Here is a 20,963-nt window from a genome sequence, read left to right on the forward strand (position 1 = left end):
AATAAGGTCGCCTACCCCTTAGCAGTTCCGTATGCATGTTTTTGTGTCCATGGAATTCTGGTCATTGAAGCAGGTGTCACAGATACCAATGGATTGGAATGTTACCTGTACACCTGCAAACTGAGATCAGAAGTCCCTCTGATCTGATAGAGGAAATCGTATTCCTGCCTTTTGTCATTTTTGACACCCTTGACTTATGAGTCTGAGGTAACCAATGCATGTTATGTCAACTTGCGTATATGCAAAGAAAAATAGTCCCTACATGATTAGGTTCAGCTAATCTGCAGGGTGAGAAGAGGTGCTTTGAGTATGCCAAATTAGCCAGTGGTATAGGTGCAGGCCAAGATATTTCACCTGGAAGGAAAATAATGTGAAATGAAAGTGCTATCTTAGCATTTATTACTGATCTGCCACCCTGGTTCCAGTCCTCTCCTGCCTCCAAAGTGACTTTTTTGCCACCAAGTCATAGAGTTTTGAAGGCAGCAGATGTTCAGAGGTGGTTTGCCATTGCCTACCTTCACATGACACCCTTGGTATTCCTGGTAGGTCTCCTGCCCAAATACCTTCCCAGATTGAGGCTAAGAATGGGTGATAGATTCAAGGTCACCCAGCAAGTTTCCATGATAGAGGGAGTATCCAAACCTGGGTTTCCCAGATCCTAGTCTGACACTACACCATTATGGCTTACAACAATGTAAATCTAGTACACTCTTACATAACCGATGGTATCTCTATGGAATCATTTCTGGTCTTCTAACAATTAATTTCTGATACCTGATTTCCAGTTCTTTCCAGAGGGCAGGACAGAGCTTCAGGTGAAATCAGAAATTAGGGGAAGATAAAAATGCCAGTTTTATCAAAGCTGTAAGATGCTAGTATATAAGAGATGAATTTCTATTGAGCTGCAATTCACTCCCAGACCATTTCTATGGTCTGGGAGTGAAAACCATGTCTTAGACTCACATGCCTTTTGTACCTCTGCAGATGGACAAAGAGCAGGTCAACCACTGGGAGAATCATAGCACAGTGGATGAGTTCATTCTGTTGGGATACCAGGAATACCCTGCCCTCCTGTTCATTGCCTTTCTGGCTACCTACATAACCATTCTACTAGGCAATGGTCTGATTGTGCTGGTGACAACATTGGACCCTGCCTTACGTACCCCCATGTACTTCTTCCTGAGAAGTCTGTCAGGGTTGGAGATGTGTTACACTTCAGTAACACTTCCTAAAATGATGGCCAACCTAGTCTCTGGAGACCATTCCATTTCCCTGCCAGCGTGTGCTATGCAAATGTTCTGCATGCTCTTTCTCGGTGGAACTGAGTGCTTCCTGCTGGCAGCCATGGCCTACGACCGCTACCTTGCCATTTGCCTGCCTCTTCGCTACATGATCATCATGAGCCCCAGGGTGCGTGTGGGGATGGTGGTCATCTCCTTTGCCATCAGCTTCCCTATACAGTTGTTGCAAATCGGGCTCATCTTCTCCTTGCCCTTCTGTGGATCCAACGAGATCGATCACTTCTTCTGCGACATCCCACAGGTGCTCAAATTGGCGTGCGCTGACCTGTATGCCAACGAAGTGGCTGTGTACACTGAGAACATTTTCTTTGTGGTGGTCCCCTTTGTGCTCATTGTGGCCTCCTACGTACACATAGCCAGAGCAATACTACAAATGCCTTCAGGCACCGGCCGCCAAAAAACATTTTCCACTTGCTCTTCTCACCTCACAGTAGTAAGTCTCTTCTATGGCTCAGCAATGCTAGTTTACCTTTGCCCACAGACCAGTGACTTTGCAAGGTTTTCCAAATTCCTCTCCTTGCTCTATACCATCATCATTCCCCTTTGCAACCCCCTTATCTACACTCTGAGAAACAGGGAAGTAAAGGCTGCCTTTGGTAGACTGTTGGGCAAGAAACTGTCTTTGGAAGGCAATACAAGGATTAACTGAGACCATCAAGCAATTGTCACCCATGTTTCAACTTATTAAATAACCCCTGTCCCTTCCCCTAATTTTTTTAGCTTGTTGAGATTCTAGCATAATGTGGATAATCACAAGCACACACGGAAATGCTGAAAGGAGTAGTAAGTGTTTGAACTGTACAGTCAGAAGTTTTCTCTGACAATATTGTTGAGCCTGTGAGTTTCCCTGCCTTGATTTTTGCCGCAAATTAACAGGACATGTGTCATACAATCCTAAATAATGGAACCCACACCATAAGCATTGGTAAGACTGCAAAAAGGATATTAAGAAAGAACATGAAATATTATTTTTGTATATGACAACGGCTGCTAGAATTGTTTACGCAAAAGACTGGAAAATGCCACATATTCCGGAACTAAACAAGTGGCTTTCTAAAATGCTAGAGTTTTTAGTTATTGATAAACTTTCAACTCTCAAAAAATAACAGAATTTGGAAACTTTCAGGAAAAATTGGAATCCTTTGATTATTTTTTTTCAGAAAACACAGCAATACCATTAAGAGAATTGTAATTTATAATAGGTATTGGTATATTAACTTACAAAATTGTATTCTGTTTCCTCCCTCTAGATGTACTTATTAAGATAGAATATATCAGATGAAAAGTTCTTCTTCGCCAGGAAAAAAAAATACTTTTGAGTTATCTTTGTTGTTATGATGATGGCTATGATTACTTTGTTGGTTGCTTGTTGCTGCAATTTAAATTGCAATAAGAACTTTCATGAATGTAACTAATTGTACATTATTGAGTTTTTGTGTATGTATATATATATATGTGTGTGTGTGTATATATATGTACATATATATGAATAGACTGTAAGATGGTAAAGGTTAGAATGTTTCTTTTTTGAGTTCAGAGATATGTAAACCTAGCTGGAAGTCCTTCCCTCATGTTTCCTTCCTTCCTTCCTTCCTTCCTTCCTTCCTTCCTTCCTTCCTTCCTTCCTTCCTTCCTTCCTTCCTTCCTTCCTTCCTTTCTTTCTTTCTTTCTTTCTTCCTTCCTTCCTTCCTTCCTTCCTTCCTTCCTTTCTTTCTTTCTTTCTCTCTCTCTCTCTTTCTTTTCTCTTGGGATCTCTTGCTTAATTGCTTATAAATGATTGTATTATGAATTGTATGATAATGAACTACCAATAAACTTTTTTTAAAAAGGGAAAAAAGACTGCAAAAAGGTTTGTGTAAGGATAATCAAAGGATAGGATTGTTCTACAGTGAAACAAAGGCTATTCAGCACTTTGGAGGCAGCTGCCAGTTTGTACGCATTGTCATTTAACCATATCAACATGAAAATGTCACCGTTGGTGAGGAAAGACAGGAACATCTATGGGAGAGCTGGCCAATGGGCAATTTTTAAAAAGTTGCAAATGCCAATTATCTCCGGTTGGCTTCTTGTGCTGCAGTTTCCATCCATAATGGGAGACAAAAGAAATCAGAGTATTTTCACCCATGAGGCTTCAATGGCTTCTGAGTCTCTACCATGCGATTCATTTGAGCATTGAGATAGTAGAAGTCAAAGCAGAAAAGTGGGCATTTACCATGTTAATGAGCATTCTGTCTGGGACTACCTGGTCTACTGCTTTTATAGAAGACCTCCCCATCTCCTCTGGCCCCAGTGCTCTCCTACTGTCCAGTGCAGCAGCAGGAGAGACTGGGCTGAACAGGTGACATCATAGTAGCACATAGGGTTTCTAACCTCCAGGTGGTGCTGAACTCTCCTGGGGCTACAACTGATCTCCAGGTGACAGAGGGCTTTTCCCCACTTACCTTCTGCTGCGCGCTACTCTCCCCAAGTAGCTCGGGGTCCCGCAGCACTCCCCACTACAGGGGCGGCGACAACACAGCCACCCTGAAGCTGCCGCTCTCGCTCCCCCTCCACGTGCGTCATTCCTGGCACTCTTCAAAACGGCACCTTTCGATGACCCCGCGCAGAGCGTGGGGTCGTGGGGAACCCTGGGTGCACGCCAGAAATGATGCGCGCTGAGAGTAGCGCGCAGCAAAGGGGAAACGACCAAAGTGGGGAAACAGCCAGAGATTAGTTCACCTAGAGAAAATGGCCACTTTGGAAGGTGGACTATATGTCATTATACCCCATTATACCCCATTATACCCCTCAAAACCCTGCCCTCAGGCTCCACCCATAAAATTTCCAAGTATTTTCCAACCTGAAGCTGGAAACCCTAGCCACACATAACCATAAAACCACTATTGTACCATTTATTTTGCCCTTATCACATCTTTGCCCCCACCTTTCTACAACATGTAGTACATGAAATTATCCCATCTTCTTTTCACAGCATCCTTTGAGACTGAAAGGCACAGTACTGGGTGCCCATGAGATGTTTCATGCCCACCCTGCTACGCCTCAGTTTTCCTTTCACATCTACCTGCTCATTTGGGGTACAATATCATCACCCCAGTCACTTTTCAGCCAACCATGTGCCACTTTGTTCCTCTTTCCCAGGACAAAGAAAATAGTTTCAGTGATATTTCATGTGAATAAACTTTCTAATTGTTTCACTTCATGTGATGTCTCAGCAGAAGCCAATCCACTGGGAGATGATTATCTCCAACATCATTTGCCAAAATTAATGTCTTTCTTGTTTTACTTCCCAATGGATTTTCAGAAGAAATGAACTTGGCCAACAATAATCATGCCTGACAGGCACTATAAAAACCCAATTCAAAGAGGGGAGAAAAGTAGGGATAGGCAGAGCTCTGTTCATTTTATGTCTTCTTGCATTTATATTTTGTCATTTCCTCCTTATATTTTTCCTCAAACTGTTTCTGTTTCTTAAAAAAAAAATAGGTTACCTGGGAATAACTTTGTACCTAGTCTGTCCTATTTTCCAGATTGTTTTAGAGTGACCTAGATGCTATAGTGAGAAATATTTTACCGGGGGTGGGGGGGTTGCCTTCAAATCACCGTTGACTTATTGTGACTCCACAGGGTTTTCAAGGCAAGAGACGTTCAGAGGTAATTTGCCATTGCCTCCCTCCATGTCACATTCCTGGTATTGCTTGGAGGTCTTCTATCCAAATACTTCTCAGGTCAAGGCTGAGAATGTGTAACTAGCCCAAGGTCACCTAGCAAGTTTCCATGGCAGAGTGGGGATTCACAACTGAGTTTTCTAGATCCTAGTCAGACACCTTAACGACTGCACTACGGTTCCAGCTTATAGCAACCCTATGAATTAATGACCTTTGAAATGTCCTATTGCTAATAGCCTTGTTCAGGTCTCACGAACTGAAAGCCATGGCTTCCTTTATTTAGTCAATCCATCTCTTTTCGTTCCACCTTCAACTTTCCCTAACATTATTGTCTAAGTGACTCTCGTCTTCTCGCAATACAACACTTATAATATTTTATAAGGTACAGTTGCCTAATATATACAAACATTCATACTGCCATTGAATGGCTTTTATTGGTGGCAACAATCCTGTATCCTGCACTATTACTGCTGACATTAAAAAATAGTTTTACTGAGTATTTTTGTCCTTTCCTTTGCAAACAGTTTCTGGCATCTCTCATTGCACAGCTACACCTTAAGATTTATTTTAAAAAAATATTTAGAGCTAAAACAAAAGCCCATTCCTTCTGAGATGTGAAAATGGGGACATGGGAGGAAAATTCAGTCTTGGGATACTGGGTAACAAAGCATAATAAAATTAGCCCTTATTACAATAAAGCAGGGCACGTAGAGATAACAATGTAGATAACAGTAAAGGTTCAAGCACCAAGTCATTACTGAACCCATAGGGTGATGCCACATTGTGATGCTGACTAGACAGACCCTGCTTATCAGGTGATTTGCCATTGCCTTCCCCAGACTTGTACCCTTTATGTCCAGCAAGTTGGGTACTCATTTTACCAACCTTGGCAGGCTGAGTCGATCTTGAGATGGATTATCTGTAAGTGACTTTCATCTAGATCAAACTCAGGTCATGAGAAGAGCTTGGACTGCAATGCTGCAGCTTACTACTTCACTGACTGAGCTTTGAACCAGTGCACTGGTGTGATCTGACACTTATGGGAGATGGTTTCTAGCTTCTGTTAGATAATGCTGTAGGCGAAAACATGGGCATCTGCATCTGGAAGGAGAGTATGGCCACAAAGACGATACTGATAGTGGTGCTGCTGCTTGATCTGCAGTGTCAGATGGTGTGCGACACACATTCCATTAACTGCACCCCCTGTGATGACCCCCTGCCTATTTTCCATGAATTTTATCAGCCAGGAGACTTTATCATTGGTCAGATCGTCAGTCACATCTTCTTGCTTCACGATTCTCCCTCGTTCCAAGAACAGCCCACGGAGAAGCTGATCGATGAACGTTTGTAAGGAATTCTCTTCTTTTTGCCAATAACTTTGTGAGATTTGACAAATGTTTAAGCAATGAGTTCCATATTGAAAAGTCATGTTTCAGATTTAGGGTACCATTTAGGTTTGCAGAAAAATCTTAAATCTTTTTTAAAAAGTACATGCAGGAGTAATTATCCAAAAAGTAAAATGATGAGAAAATAGACAGGATGAGGAGACATTACCTTAGAAGGGCCTTTTTATCATTCTCACCTCTTTAGACTTCTGTTTTGGCTCAGGACATTTTTATTCATGATGTTTAGTGGCCTCAGGGTTCACAATAAAAGCCTTCTCAACAAGAAGGCTACCCCCTCCCCAGCCTGAAACCTTAATCGCCTTGTATAAGCACAGTTTTGTTCCACTTCTTATCAGCACTTTCAAGTTACAGTTAGGCGTATTTCATAACATATTGTCTAACCTGGCCTTCCACCAGGGTCTGATATTTCTGCAGTTTGTCTTCAAATTTTCATTGATCGGTTAAATATTCAGACTCTTGGTAACTTTTTGGTAAGACTGCTTCAATTTATATTTTCTGTTTGCTTTGAATACATTATCTCTTCCGTGGGTCCCGTCTCCAATTGATTATGCAGCAAGGGGTACTCATTGTAGAAATCTTTTTCAAACTGTTCCAGAAGTGCCTGTCTCTGAAATAACCATATTCACATCCAAGTTGGAAGCTACATCTCAGCATATCTTAAGTGATAAGCATAAAGGGATTTGGGCGTCTTAGTTGATAGTTCCATGGGAATGTCAACTCAATGCATGGCAGCTGTGAAAAAGGCAAACTCTATGCTGGGGATAATTAGGAAAGGAATTGGGAATAAAACTGAAAAGATTGTCATGCCCTTATATAAAGCAGTGGTGCGACCACACTTGGAGCACTGTGTTCAGTTCTGGTCGCCACATCTCAAAAAGGATATTGAAGAGATAGAAAAAGTGCAGAGAAGGGCAACGAGGATGATTGAGGGACTAGAGCACCTTCCTTATGAGGAGAGGCTGCAGCGTTTGGGACTCTTTAGTTTGGAGAGGAGACATCTGAGGGGGGATGAGGATTGAAGCCTACAAAAGTCTGCATGGGATACAAACTGTTGACAGAGGGGCATTTTTCTCTCTTTCTCACAATACTAGGAACCAGGGGGGCATACATTGAAAATGCCATGGGAAGAATTAGAACTAATAAAAGGAAACACTTCTTCACGCAACGTGTGATTGGTGTTTGGAATATGCTGCCACAGGAGGTGGTGATGGCCACTAACCTGGATAGCTTTAAAAAGAGCTTGGACAGATTTATGGAGGAGGAGTCGATCTATGGCTACCAATCTTGATCCTCTTTGATCTGAGATTGCAAATGCCTTAACAGACCAGGTGCTCGGGAGCAACAGCCGCAGAAGGCCATTGCTTTCACATCCTACATGTGAGCTCCCAAAGGCACCTGGTGGGCCACTGCGAGTAGCAGAGAGCTGGACTAGATGGACTCTGGTCTGATCCAGCTGGCTTGTTCTTATGTTCTTATGTTCTTATCTTAAGTGATAAGCTCTTTGATCTGCAGAAATCAACGTGAAGCTTGTGACAGTGGGAAGATAAGAGATTATTCAGCAGCTGCTATGATGAAGAATGCAAATGCATTTTCTCTGTTTGGCTAATCAATGTATAATTCTCATTGCAGCTCGGTGCCAAAGCACTACCAGAACATCCTGGCATTGGTATTTGCTATAAAAGAGATTAATGAAAATCCAAAGTTCTTATCAAATATAACCTTGGGTTTCCACATCCTTAGTGGTTACTACTTGGCAAAGATCACCTACAAAGCCACCCTGAACCTGCTTTCGACACACAATATGTTCATCCCCAACTACAGATGTGATGCTCAGGAAAGATTAATATCTGTCATTGGATCACGCCTCACCGAAACCTATGCCAGCATGGCCACCATCTTGACTAACTACAAAATTCCTCAGGTAAACTATGGGGATGGGATAGAGACCCCGCAAGTGAAGCATTAGTCAAGATATGATGGTCAGAAATGGGGAAGGATCATGCTTTATGAGGCATGTTTTACCAAGCAATTTGAGTCTATTCCAAGAGTGTACCTAGTTTTGAGAACTGTTTGGGGATTCTATTGGTGTGGCATCTACCATGCTGTCCAAGCATCTTATCTACTGAACTAATGAAGGCAATCTCAGATCTGTTGTTGATCCTGGAGACTAAAATCTTTATGCTGTCCATGTCCAGGTCAGTGAAAGCTAGCCAACTCTCCATGATAGCCATATGACTTTCTCAGATACAACACATTCTCACCTGTGCAATTAGTTATCCGGTCTTAAGTTCTGATGTGGAATATGATTCGATACTAAGAAGATATCCTGAGTCACTATTACAACAGATTGACCATTATCAGTTGCTTTGGATCCAGAGACTGATTTTTCTGGACTAATTCCTGACGGCTATGAGGGAGTTTATGGTACCAGCTGAAGTCCTTGTTGATCTCTGGAGATGACTTGGGCAGTTAATATGACATGATCCCTGATAGATATGCTATAACTTCTTACTGAGCCAGATCAGTTTTGTGGTTTGCTAAGGATCTTGTAGCCATGAAGTGTTTGGGTAGTTGGTTCTACAGGGGGGGGAACTAATGAGCTGTTACCAAATACAGACTAAAGTACATCTTCATAGTTACTCTGAGGTGGTGGTGATGGCAAAGCATCTGTACATCTCGATGATCATTACCTGTCCAGCTTGGGTGTCCTAAGTAGTGAGAGGACTTTCACCTCTGGCCCCTTACTCAGATCCTTTTCTGAAGCATTTCATGGATCAAAGTGTTTCTTTACAGCTCAATTGAGACAGCACTTTCTCAACAGGACAGTATCAGAATGTTAACACAGCATAGTCTAGTCACAATGGTTGGATAAGTGTCATTTACTGCGGCCTGATGATGTGATACTTTGCCGGATATGCTCTAATGCTATTATGCTCAATACTTGCTAATTCTAATTATTTACATCTACCCAGAAGGGACACCTGGATCCTGAAAATAGTGAATCCTGCATTAAGAGTGATTGTGAAATCTCTCCGGAAGAATCCCATTTTGGGAGATGACAGATGGGAAGCCCCATCCACAAGCTGGGTGCCTGGCAGTGGTGCCATGGCCGCACCCAGCTACTTCCCCCAAAGAGACTCCTCAGCAGCACAGGGAGATTGAAAAAGTCATACAGCCTCCCTGACTCTGAGGACTCTCTATGGGCCACAATGGACTTACACCAGCCAAAAAGCTGGCTTAAGTCCCAGCTGCAGCCCACTGGGAGTGAGCAGGATAATGTCAGCTTCTCCCCTGGCCATGCCCCTGGCCTGCCCCCCAGTTTCAGTGTCAGGGGGCAGCAGCAAAATCACTCCTCGGTCGAATCCCCACTACCGTCTTAGCCAGGTTTCAGAACACAAACTAACCAGGTTTGAGGGACGACCTCCCCGGTTGAATCCCCACTACCGTCTTAGCCAGGTTTCAGAACACAAACTAACCAGGTTTGAGGGATGACCTCCCCGGTCGAATCCCCACTACCGTCTTAGCCAGGTTTCAGAACACAAACGACCTCAAACCTGGTTAGTTTGTGTTCTGAAACCTGGCTAAGACGGTAGTGGGGATTTGACCCTCCTCTTGGGTAAGCCCACTGGGCAAGTCCACTGGAGTCACTGTGCACCACTCCCACAGGCGGATTTGGCCCTGACCGCCACCCCCTCCAGATGGGGCTCATAAATAATCCTCACTTTTAAAGCAAGACGACTGAGTTGATGGTTACTGTATGGCTCCAGATTTTCATGAATGAAGCCATTATTTTAATCCATTGCAATCCCGCTTTAGATCTAGATTTAGAAATAAAACTGTTTTGTTTTCAGGTGACTTTCACTGGGAAAGAAATGAGGATTCTCGGGGATCTCTGAGCAGTCTTCAGTTCGATTATTTAGCAAGAGTAGGTTTCTTGAGTCTTGAGAGAACCACACAAGTTGCTTCCTCTTTTCCCAAGGCCAGAATTTACAGTGTTGATTATAACCATTAAAGTCCTAAATACTGTCAAAGGCTTTCACGACCAGAATCACTGGAGTGTTGTATGATTTCCAGGCTGTATGGCAGTGTCCTAGTAGCATTTTCTCCTGACATTTCACCTGCATCTGTGGCTGGCATCTTCAGAGGATCTGAAACATTGGGAGAAAATGCTACTGGAACACAGCCATACAGCCCGGAAACCACACAACACACCAAAGTCCTAAATAGTTTTGGACCAGAGCATTTGAATGACTTTTTAAGTAAATCTGGAAACCCTGCTATATGCACTATTATTGAGATACTTACAGGGCATTTTATTTTGCTACTTAATTTTGGGAAAGATATTTTTTAACTTATTTGCAGTTCAATCCTTTAAAAACCTCCGCATTAATAGGAACAATACAGATTTTCCAAATGAATGAATAAAAGAAATATACCACAACTCCTACATATGTCTCTATTTTTTCCAGTTCACTTATGAATCATTTACACCAGCACATGGTGATAGAATACTTTTCCCATCCATGTATGAAATGGTCCCCAGTGAGTCCTTTCAGTACATGGGGGTTGCCCAGTTACTTCACTACTTCAAATGGACATGGATAGGGCTATTTGCTGTAGATGATGACAATGGGGAGAAGTTTTTGCAGACAGTGACACCCCTGCTCTCCCAGAATGGAATCTGCTTTGACTTCATTCTAAGAACCCCTAAACGGACTGATACTAATGATTTGATAGAACAGCTTTTAAGCCTGCTGGAGAAATATCCAGTTCTTGTAAATAGCACCGCAAATGCATATTTCATATACGGACTATCTACATCCATGTACACTTTGAGGATGTTGCTGGGTATGGCACAACAATCTTCGTTGCCACCTCTGAGTAAAGTGTGGATTGTTACATCACAATGGGGTTTTGAATCGGTTTCCCTTCAAAGGATTTGGGACACACAGATCTTCCATGGAGCAATTTCCTTCACAGTTCATTCCAATCAGCCACCAGGATTCCAAAACTTCCTTCAGATCATAAAACCTTCCAAGGCAAAAGGTGATGGTTTTATCCAGGACTTTTGGGAGCAGGCGTTTGACTGTTCCTTTAAACATTCTGATGAATCTGAAGAAATCAAAAAACCTTGCACTGGAGAGGAGAAACTGGAAAGTCTTCCTGGGACTTTGTTTGAAGTGAGCATGACAGGACAAAGCTACAACGTCTACAATGCTGTCTATGCTGTGGCACATGTTTTGAATGCCTTGGATACATTTCAGTTCAAATCAAGAGCACTGGTCCAACAAAGGGAGTGGAAATTTCAGAATCTGGAACCATGGCAGGTAATTATACCACAAAAACACTATTTAAAAAAAATAGAATGTCATCCAGGGATTGACAGAATTATGCCCTGCTATTGAGTCTAAAACAACTTCAGTAGAATGATAGTCATCCAGTTTTGACTGTCATAAGAATATACTGCCAAATCAGAACTACAATCCTGTCATACACAGTAGCCAACCAAGTACTCTGGAGGGGTATACATAACCAGAGGGCACACATTGAAAATGCTGGGGGGAAGAATTAGAACTAATAAAAGGAAACATTTCTTCACACAACACGTGATTGGTGTTTGGAATATGCTGCCAATAGGAAAAGATGGCCACTAATCTAGATAGTTTTAAAAGGGGCTTGGACAGATTTATGGAGGAGAAGTCGATCTATGGCTACCAATGTTGATCCTCCTTGATCTGAGATTGCAAATGCCTTAGCAGACCAGCTGCTCGGGAGCAGCAGCAGCAGCAGAAGGCCATTGCTTTCACATCCTGCATGTGGGCTCCCAAAGGCACCTGGTGGGCCACTGCAAGTAGCAGAGGGCTGAACTAGATGGACTCTGGTCTGATCCAGCAGGCTCTTTCTTATGTTCTTATGGAGGGTCAACAACAGGGCATAGAGACCCAGGCTTTCTCCTAACGTTGCTACAAGTTAAGACTGTCTGGTTAAGTACTGCTAGTCAGCTAACAAAATAGGGAAAGGCTTTTTAAGAAATACCCTGTTTCCCCGAATATAAGACACCTCAGAAAATAAGACGTAGTAGAGGTTTAGCTGAAGTGCGAAATATAAGGCATCCCCCAAAAGTAAGACGTAGCAAAGTTTTTGTTTGGAAGCATGGCCGACGAACAGAATACAGAAATATAAGACATCCCCTGAAAATAAGACATAGCGCATCTTTGGGAGCAAAAATTGATATAAGACACTGTCTTATATTTGGGGAAACACGGTAGTTTCCCATCTACTTGAGCCAAAAGAGAGAAAATGTAACAATTCCAGCCGTTGCCACATATTCAAACTAAAATCAAAGTAATATATATCTGGGGAGGATGAGGCAAAGGTCAGTACAAAAACTTCATCAACCCACTAATCTTTTGATTGTTATGATTATTCATTTCCTCTTTTAACTTAGCTCCACCACTTCCTGAGAAGCGTGCCCTTCAACAACAGTGCTGGAGATGCTGTGAGTTTCGATGAACGTGGAGAACTAAGAGCAGGTTTTGATGTTACTAACTGGATCACTTTCCCAAACAACTCTTTTGCTAGAGTGAAAGTGGGCAGACTGGATCCTCATGCTGTGCCAGGAAATGCATTAACTCTACATGAAGATCGAATTGTGTGGCCTAGAAGCTTTAACCAGGTGACACATCAAAGCAGGAGCTTGAATCGATATAAAAACTAAACAAAAGAAAGGTCCGTGAGCTCTGTCAGGTGATGACCGAAGCTGAATAAACGTGGCCTTTTAAACCCAGGCTTTTCCCTGGGTTTCCATGGAAATAGGAAAAACTACTGAGATCAAACTTGAATTTTTCATGGAAGTTTACCATAGTCTCAAAATACACTTTGGAGCCGCAAGAGCCAGCGTGGTGTAGTGGTTAAGAGTGGTGGACTCCAATCTAGCGAACCAGGTTTTAGTTTCCACTCTTCCCCATAAGCAGTAGACTCTTATCTGGTAAACTGGATTTATTTCCCCGTTCCTACATATGAAGCTGCTGGGTGGGCTTGGACTGGTCACAGTTCTCTCAGAACTCTCTCAGCCCCACCTACCTCACAAGGTGTCTGTTGTGGGCAGAGGAAGGGAAAGGAGTTTGTCTTGAGTCCCTTCATAGGAGAGAAAGGCGGAGCATAAATCCGAACTACTACTCCTCCTCTTCCTCCTCCTCTTCTTCTGTTGCAAGTTTATTTGACAAGAACAACAGAAAAATACATCCCAATTAGTTCCAGTTATATTTCTTGTTTGATCACCATGATTGACTAGCCCTTTAGAACGTGTTAGGGAATTTCAGTATGTATTAACTCATAAATCGATCAAAGACTTTCTAAATTCAATATCTATATGTTCTGGATAGTTAAACATCAGAGCATTTTCATCTCTGAATCAGTGAGTTATTTGGGGGGGGGGGGACAGACAATGAAGTCTTAACAGTCTGATGCCTTCAAGGTGCAAATGGCAATTTTTGATATATTCATTCTATTCTACTTGCATTTGATAAGACATGCGCTTTATATATTTCTTTGATGGTTTCTGATTTATTGGCAGGTGGTGCCCCATTCTTTGTGCAATGATCCATGCCATCCTGGCTATAGCAAAGAAAAGAAGGAAGGAGCAAAATTTTGCTGTTATAACTGTGCTCTCTGTCCAGAAGGAATGTTCTCAGACCAGAAGGGTAGGAAATAAAATATGCAGCAGTTTGACAACTGAGCATGGGGGGAAAAAACTTCTTATTATATGTTGTTTATTTATAAAAATTTATATCCCACTGTTCTGCCCAATTAGGACAGCCAAAGTAGCTAATTATTAAAAGCAAACTCTGAGAAAACATGTCAAAGGGCAAAATAAAAGATGTATTAAAAACAGTAATTAAAACATAGGCTAGGAAGGAGAGGTCATTGAGGGAATGCGAGAGAAGGATGGGGTCTTCACCCACCAATGGAAGGAGACAGATAACTATCCAAGAGCAAATAGTTAGGCCCTTTCCGCACATGCATAATAATACACTTTCAATCCACTTTCACAACTGTTTGCAAGTGGATTTTGCTATTCCGCACAGCCGCAAAGTGGATTGAAAGTGAATTGAAAGTGCATTATTCTGCATGTGTGGAAGGCGCATAACACTCTTTTGTTGATATGAACAAGATGGCTCTGTCTTGGTTTACTCCCTGCTTAAACTCAGAAGTCGGGGGAGCCAAAGTAGACCTTCTAAAAATTATCATAATGGTCAAGTAGATTTGATTGGGAATAGGCAGAATAGGCAGTTCTGAAGTTGGGCTAGTCCCAAACTATACAGAGCTTTAAAAGTCTGCCCAGCATCTTGAACTGGGCCTAGAAACCAACTGGAAGTCAATGCAGAAAGACCAAAATTGGAGTGATATGTTCCCTGCGAACCACTCCAGTCAGTATCCTGATTGCAGCATTTTGTATCATTTGGGTTTCCAAACACTTTTCTAGCCCCACATGGCCCCAAGTAGACCACAAAGCAGTAATTGAATTTATATGGACTTACCTAAATTAATAAAATCTAGAGAAAAAATGAAAACATTCAACTATTATTTTTTTCAGACATGGATGCCTGTGTCAAATGCTCAGAAGACAGATATCCAAACAAGAAACAGAATGAATGCATTCCCAGGACTCGAAGCTTCCTTTCTTACAAAGAATATTTGGGCATTGTTTTAGCTGTGATGGCTCTTTCATTCTCTTTGAGCACTGCCTTGGTACTGGCAATATTTGTGAAGCACCAAAACACACCCATAGTCAAAGCCAACAACCGTCACCTTTCCTACATTCTCCTCATCTCCCTTCTGCTTTGCTTCCTATGCTCCTTGCTGTTCATCGGGAAACCTGGAAAGGTGACCTGCCTTCTCCAACAAACAGCTTTTGGTATCATTTTCTCTATGGCTCTTTCCAGTGTGTTGGCCAAAACCATCACTGTGGTTTTAGCATTCATGGCCACCAAACCGGGATCCAGGGTGAGAAAATGGGTGGGGAAAAGAATGGCAAACTCTCTTGTTCTTTCCTGCACCTTTGTCCAATCAGGTATTTGTACTCTTTGGCTAAGTACTTCCCCTCCATTCCCAGATACAGACATGCATTCACTAAATGGGATAATCATACTGAAATGCAATGAGGGATCAACTGCCATGTTTTACAGTGTCTTGAGCTATATGGGTTTCTTGGCCATCGTTAGCTTCACAGTGGCTTTCCTAGCCAGGAAGCTACCTGACAGTTTCAATGAAGCTAAGTTTATCACTTTTAGCATGTTGGTTTTTTGCAGTGTCTGGGTGTGTTTTGTCCCTACCTACCTGAGCACCAAAGGAAAATATATGATTGCCGTGGAGATCTTCTCCATTTTGGCCTCCAGTGCTGGTTTACTGGGTTGCATTTTTTCCCCAAAATGTTACATTATCATAATGAGACCTGAGCTGAACAATGCAGAGCATGTTATAAGGAGAAAGAAATGAAAAAAAAGGTACGTTTATGTCTGCATTCTCTGTCAGCAAGCCTCCTGGGACTGTTATGTCTCTTTTTGTGGCTCCTTGTGCAAAACCATCACAGTGTAGTTTGCCAAAAAAAAATTACACTTCTCAGTTTATTCTTTTTCCTTTAATCTTTATTATGAAACATCTTCAGAAGTATATTTCAGAGTGCTGTACACTGGTTCAAACAACAAAGATGTGAATGAGCTACCCAAAGAGTGCAGGGTGGCTTCAGTGAGAACTGATCAATGGGAAATGATACTCATTATATTGTTTTATACCAGTTGAGAGCCAGTGTAGTATAGTGGTTAAGAGCAGGTGGACTCTAATCTGGAGAACGGGTTTTGAGTCCCTACTCTTAAGCATAAGCATAAGCATTTTATTGTCATTGTGCACGCACAACGAAATTTACAGCAGCATTCCTCGATGCACACAATTTCAGACTCATACCCCATCCTCACTTTCCCCTTCGTCCACCCATCCCTACACAGCCCCAAACACATCAACACGAAGCCACAGAGTTCAGCATAGCCACAGCTCTAGAGTAGAAGCTGTCTCTAAGCCTCTTTGTCCTAGTTTTGATAGACCTGTATCGTCTGCCAGATGGTAACAATTCAAAAAGAAAGTGGGCTGGATGAGACGGGTCTCTCAGAATATTTTGGGCTTTCTTTAAGTTTCGGGAATTATAGAGCTCTTCCAAGGAGAGGAGGGGGCAGCCGATAATCCTCTGTGCAGTAGTGATCACCCTTTGGAGCGCTTTCCAACTGCCACTGTGCAACTGCAACTGGAGAACCATACACAGATGCAGTAGGTTAAGATACTCTCTATAGCACAGTGGTAAAAGGACACCAGGAGTTTTCTATTCAGTTGTTGTTTCCTTAAAAGTCTCAGATAGTACAGTCTTCCACATGAGCAGAAGACTTTTATCCGGTGAACCAGATTTCCCCACTTTCCATTTCTGCTGGGTGACCTTGTGCTAGTCACCATTCTCTCAGAATTCTCTCAGCCCCACCTACCTCACAAGGTGTCTATTGTGGGGAGAGGAAGGGAAAGGAGTTTGTAAGCCACCTTAAGTCTCCTTAAAGGAGAGAAAAGGGGGTATAAATTCAAGCTGCTACTCCTCCTCTTGCTGCTGCTGTTGTCTTTCTTCTCCTCCTCAAAATATGCATCCACATCCTCAGCTTGAAGATTTTCCATTTCTGGATTGGAACGACCGTTTCTGGATTGGAACGACCATTTGAAAAAGTGTTGAAGTTTTACGGAAATGTTTCTAATGCCAGTTTTATGACTGCCACAGACTTCTTGTCACATTCAATAGTCCACTTAAGACTGTTTATCTCAAGTGCCCTACCCTAAACTGAGCTCCTCAGAGTTTGGAAGCAGAGCCAATTAGTAGTTGGATGGGAACACCAAGGAAGGCTGAGGTTTCTATGAAGAGGAAGGCAATGGCAAACCATTTCTGCTTCTCCCTTGCCTTGTATTAATCATGGTCGGGGTCACCATGAATCAAATGCAGCTCAACAACACATTCCTCTTTGTACATCAGGCCATCCTTTGCCACCATATGCCAGTTTACATAACCTTCAAGGGGTGGGGGGGTATTTCAGTGGAATAAACTTTCTAGCTATTTCGTCCCATGTGGTGCCACAGCAAAGGCCAGCCCACTGAGGGATGACTATCCCCACCATAATTATCAAAATGAATGGTTTCCTTCTTACTACCCAAAGGATTTCACGAAGTTACTTCAAAGATAAGCAGTAATCACACCTGAAAGGAGTTATAAAACCCCCACAAATTGATCAGAGCTTATGGTAGGGCTAGACGAAGCTCTGTCACGATTGGCCTTCTTTCTTTCCTATTTTGTTATTTCTCTTTTTATGTTTGTTCCTCCCAAGCATCTTTCTCATTCCACTTCTTGTTACTTTGACTACGTTTTACAAATACTGGTATCATTCTTCTTTTTTTAAATAGTTTTATCCTCTGTTACTTTCTCTGCCAAGATCAAGGCTTTTTATCTATTTTAAATGAGCTTTCTCCATGAGACATAGTAGTCATCTCAATCAAGGTAGGTTTATCTACTTGTCCAAGAGTGTGTTGGTTAGTGTGATTTGAAATTACAGGTAATAGCTGTGTACACCTTACATATAGAGAGTATTTTATATGGGCTTTACTCTTCAGTTCTGCCCCTGGGCATAAAGCCTCTACTATTGGCCGCATTGAGCCTATCTTGGCCGGACAATCCTTGGCCACATTCTGCCCTTTTCAGATGTGTGTATTTGAAGGGTTAGTAAGCCTAATGGCAAAACTTTTCATTAGTTATTTCCCAGGTTTAAAAAAAACCTTCTGCATCTTCTACAGTGACTGAGTGCATATTCAACTGCTTATTCTTTTAAAAAAAGAATGGAGCTTTCCTCTGGTGTTTCATCATTTTGCTTGCTGTCGTGTCTGGGTTATGAGAAATATGAAAGCTACTCCGATGCAAATTTGTTTCAGGCTGACTTTATTTTCTCCTGGGTCCTTCCTCATTTTCAAGAGCATTCAAGTTAGCTTACAAGTGTAAAACATGGTGAGATATATACTTTAATTTTGTACTAGAATGATTGTAGACTTTAAGCTGCACTATCTCTCGAGCCAATCGACATGCGTTTTCAAGACACATCTGTTAGGTTGCAGATCCAGCATGTGGGAGTTCATTGCTTGTTTCCTTACATTTGTTTGCACACACTTAAGCCGGAAATGTGTCCCGGACCCCCCCTTCTGTGCCAGCATCTCCAGCCGTTGTTCCGCATTTTTTCCTGTCGCCATCAATACCTCTGCAACTTTCTTTGAAAACCGGTTTCTACAATCTGGTGGCTAGGTGCTAAACAAATCTGGAGTAAGCTGCATACAGTCAGGGTGACGCCACAGTGTGACGCGACTCTTGATCCAGCCAATGGGGAACGCTGGATTGGGCATTTGCCGGTTGCTGCGCTAGCAAGACATCCTGCATTGTTCCACTTGAGTCTCACTTTCGACTGCCTCCCCTCCTCGCTGTTTCGGGTTGTGTGCGCCTGATAGCTCGAAAGGCTACCAAGTCCCCATGGCACCGCTGTTTTGATACATTTGCAGCACGGTGACGGTTCATTCAGTCATTTCGCCTCCGTTAACACGGTAGCTCAACAGCCCGTCCACGGAAACGGGATGGGAAGCAATTTGGAAGCCCGCCCCCAGACGGCCCCCATGATGGTGCGACAGCCAATCAGAGCGGTCATTTGCGCCACATTCCTGGGCGATGCAGAAACCCAGGAGTTGCGAAGCAGGCAGAAGATGTGTGACTACCTGGCCATGTGTGAATGCCATCGAGCGACGAAACTGCATCAAAAAGGTCAGGAATTAATGCGGTTTGCTTTTATTCTAGAATAAAAAGTGTGTGCGAAAACGCCCGATTATCTGACTTGTGTCATTTCTGCATTGCTTAACGTGTCATGTGAATACTTATGCTTGGTTTTAATTTTGTTTCAACTTTCCTTCAGATTTTGATTCAGTGTCAGATCTCCTGTAACCCTGATGTTATTATACTGCTTTCTGAAGATCCCATTCTGTTGATTGTATTGACTTACACTGTGTAATATACCACGAGTCACTGAGAAAGGCACACTAAATAAATCATCTATCTAAAATAAATTTATACAGTTCCTTTCAGTTTGCTTATGAATCATTTTCACCACTGCAAGGTGGCCAAATGCTTTTTTCCTTCCATGTATGAGATGGTCCCCACTGAGTCCTGTCAGTACATGGAAACTGTTTGGTTACTTTATCACTTTAACTGGTCATGGATAGGCCTCTTTGCTATGGATGATGACAAAATGGACAGGTTTTTGGAGTCACTGATGTCCCTGTTTTCCCAGAACAGAATCTGCTATGACTTTACATTAAAAAACCCCAAACGCATTTATACGAATGATTTGGTAGAACTGCTTTATACAATGTTGGGCAAATATTCAATTCTCATGGATAGCAAAACCACGGTATATTTAGTATATGGACAACCTACATCAATGTATGTCTGGAGAATAACATTCAGGTTTTATTGTGACAAGTGATGTCTCATCAGAAGGCAACCCAATGTTAGAAGAAGAAGAAGAAGAGTTTGGATTTATATCCCCCCTTTCTCTCCTGTAGGAGACTCAAAGGGGCTTACAATCACCTTGCCCTTCCCCCCTCACAACAAACACCCTGTGAGGTGGGTGGGACTGAGAGAGCTCCGAGAAGCTGTGACTAGCCCAAGGTCACCCAGCTGGCGTGTGTGGGAGTGCACAGGCTAATCTGAATTCCCCAGATAAGCCTCCACAACTCAAGCGGCAGAGCTGGGAATCAAACCCGGTTCCTCCAGATCAGAGTGCACCTGCTCTTAGCCACTGCTCTTAGCCACTACGCCACTGCTGCTCCCTGTTACATGATAATCTCCATGTTACATGATAATCTCCGCAACCATCTGACAAAATTAACAATTCCTTTTTTATACCCAACTTTTTTTCACAGACTTAAACAGACCAACAATAAACATACTTGAATGATTCTATACTAGCGGTTCTCAACCTGTGGGTCGAATGACCCTTTCACAGGGGTCGCCTAAGACTCTCTGCATCAGTGTTCTCCATCTGTAAAATGGATAAATGTTAGGGTTGGGGGTCACCACAACATGAGTAACTGCATTAAAGGGTCACGGCATTAGGAAGGTTGAGAACCACTGTTCTATATGAATCCAATATAATGGTAAGCAAAATGTACGGATAGGCAGGGTCTATAAATCTGTTGTTGTTTTTTTCATTCTTTGCCCCTTTTATATTGAGGCTGTATTTCCTAGTTGTTTCCAGAGTTCAAAACAAAACCGTTCAAATGTCTCTTAACCCACAGATGGAATCCTGAGGATGTGCACCTTAAGGACAAATTTTATTTTGTGGTTGGGGCTAACAGTGATGTTGCCACTTGGAGTGCTGTTTCCTACTCTATCCAAGAAACTTTCCATTAGTTGCACGGTTCCTGATGACCCCCTTCCTATTTCTCATGGATTTTATCAAGATGGTGACCTTATGTTT

The 20,963-nt window shown here is 42.4% G+C and overlaps 2 protein-coding genes across 2 annotated transcripts; both read left to right on the forward strand.

Annotated features, from left to right (window-relative positions):
• Positions 1-963: 963 nt before the first annotated feature.
• LOC125444043 (olfactory receptor 10AG1-like) lies at positions 964-1,950 on the forward strand. The gene has a single exon (XM_048516481.1). The coding sequence runs from the start codon at positions 964-966 to the stop codon at positions 1,948-1,950; it is 987 nt and encodes a 328-aa protein (XP_048372438.1).
• A 4,103-nt stretch (positions 1,951-6,053) lies between these two features.
• Positions 6,054-15,870, forward strand: LOC125444044 (vomeronasal type-2 receptor 26-like). Its single transcript, XM_048516482.1, has 6 exons — positions 6,054-6,313; positions 8,002-8,293; positions 10,842-11,699; positions 12,821-13,048; positions 13,949-14,075; positions 14,969-15,870. The coding sequence occupies exons 1-6, from the start codon at positions 6,054-6,056 to the stop codon at positions 15,868-15,870; spliced, it is 2,667 nt and encodes an 888-aa protein (XP_048372439.1).
• The last annotated feature ends 5,093 nt before the right edge of the window (positions 15,871-20,963 follow it).

The sequence above is a fragment of the Sphaerodactylus townsendi genome, linkage group LG15 (assembly GCF_021028975.2).
Source record: "Sphaerodactylus townsendi isolate TG3544 linkage group LG15, MPM_Stown_v2.3, whole genome shotgun sequence".
NCBI classification, from domain to species: Eukaryota; Metazoa; Chordata; class Lepidosauria; order Squamata; family Sphaerodactylidae; genus Sphaerodactylus; species Sphaerodactylus townsendi.

Bases quoted from the DNA above. Each gene is read 5' to 3' on its own strand.
- LOC125444043 (XM_048516481.1), top strand. From the start codon at position 964: ATGCCTTTTGTACCTCTGCAGATGGACAAAGAGCAGGTCAACCACTGG.
- LOC125444044 (XM_048516482.1), top strand. From the start codon at position 6,054: ATGGGCATCTGCATCTGGAAGGAGAGTATGGCCACAAAGACGATACTG. The intron at 6,314-8,001 runs GTAAGGAATTCT...TTCTCATTGCAG, and splicing joins AAGCTGATCGATGAACGTTT to CTCGGTGCCAAAGCACTACC. The intron at 11,700-12,820 runs GTAATTATACCA...CTTTTAACTTAG, and splicing joins AGAATCTGGAACCATGGCAG to CTCCACCACTTCCTGAGAAG.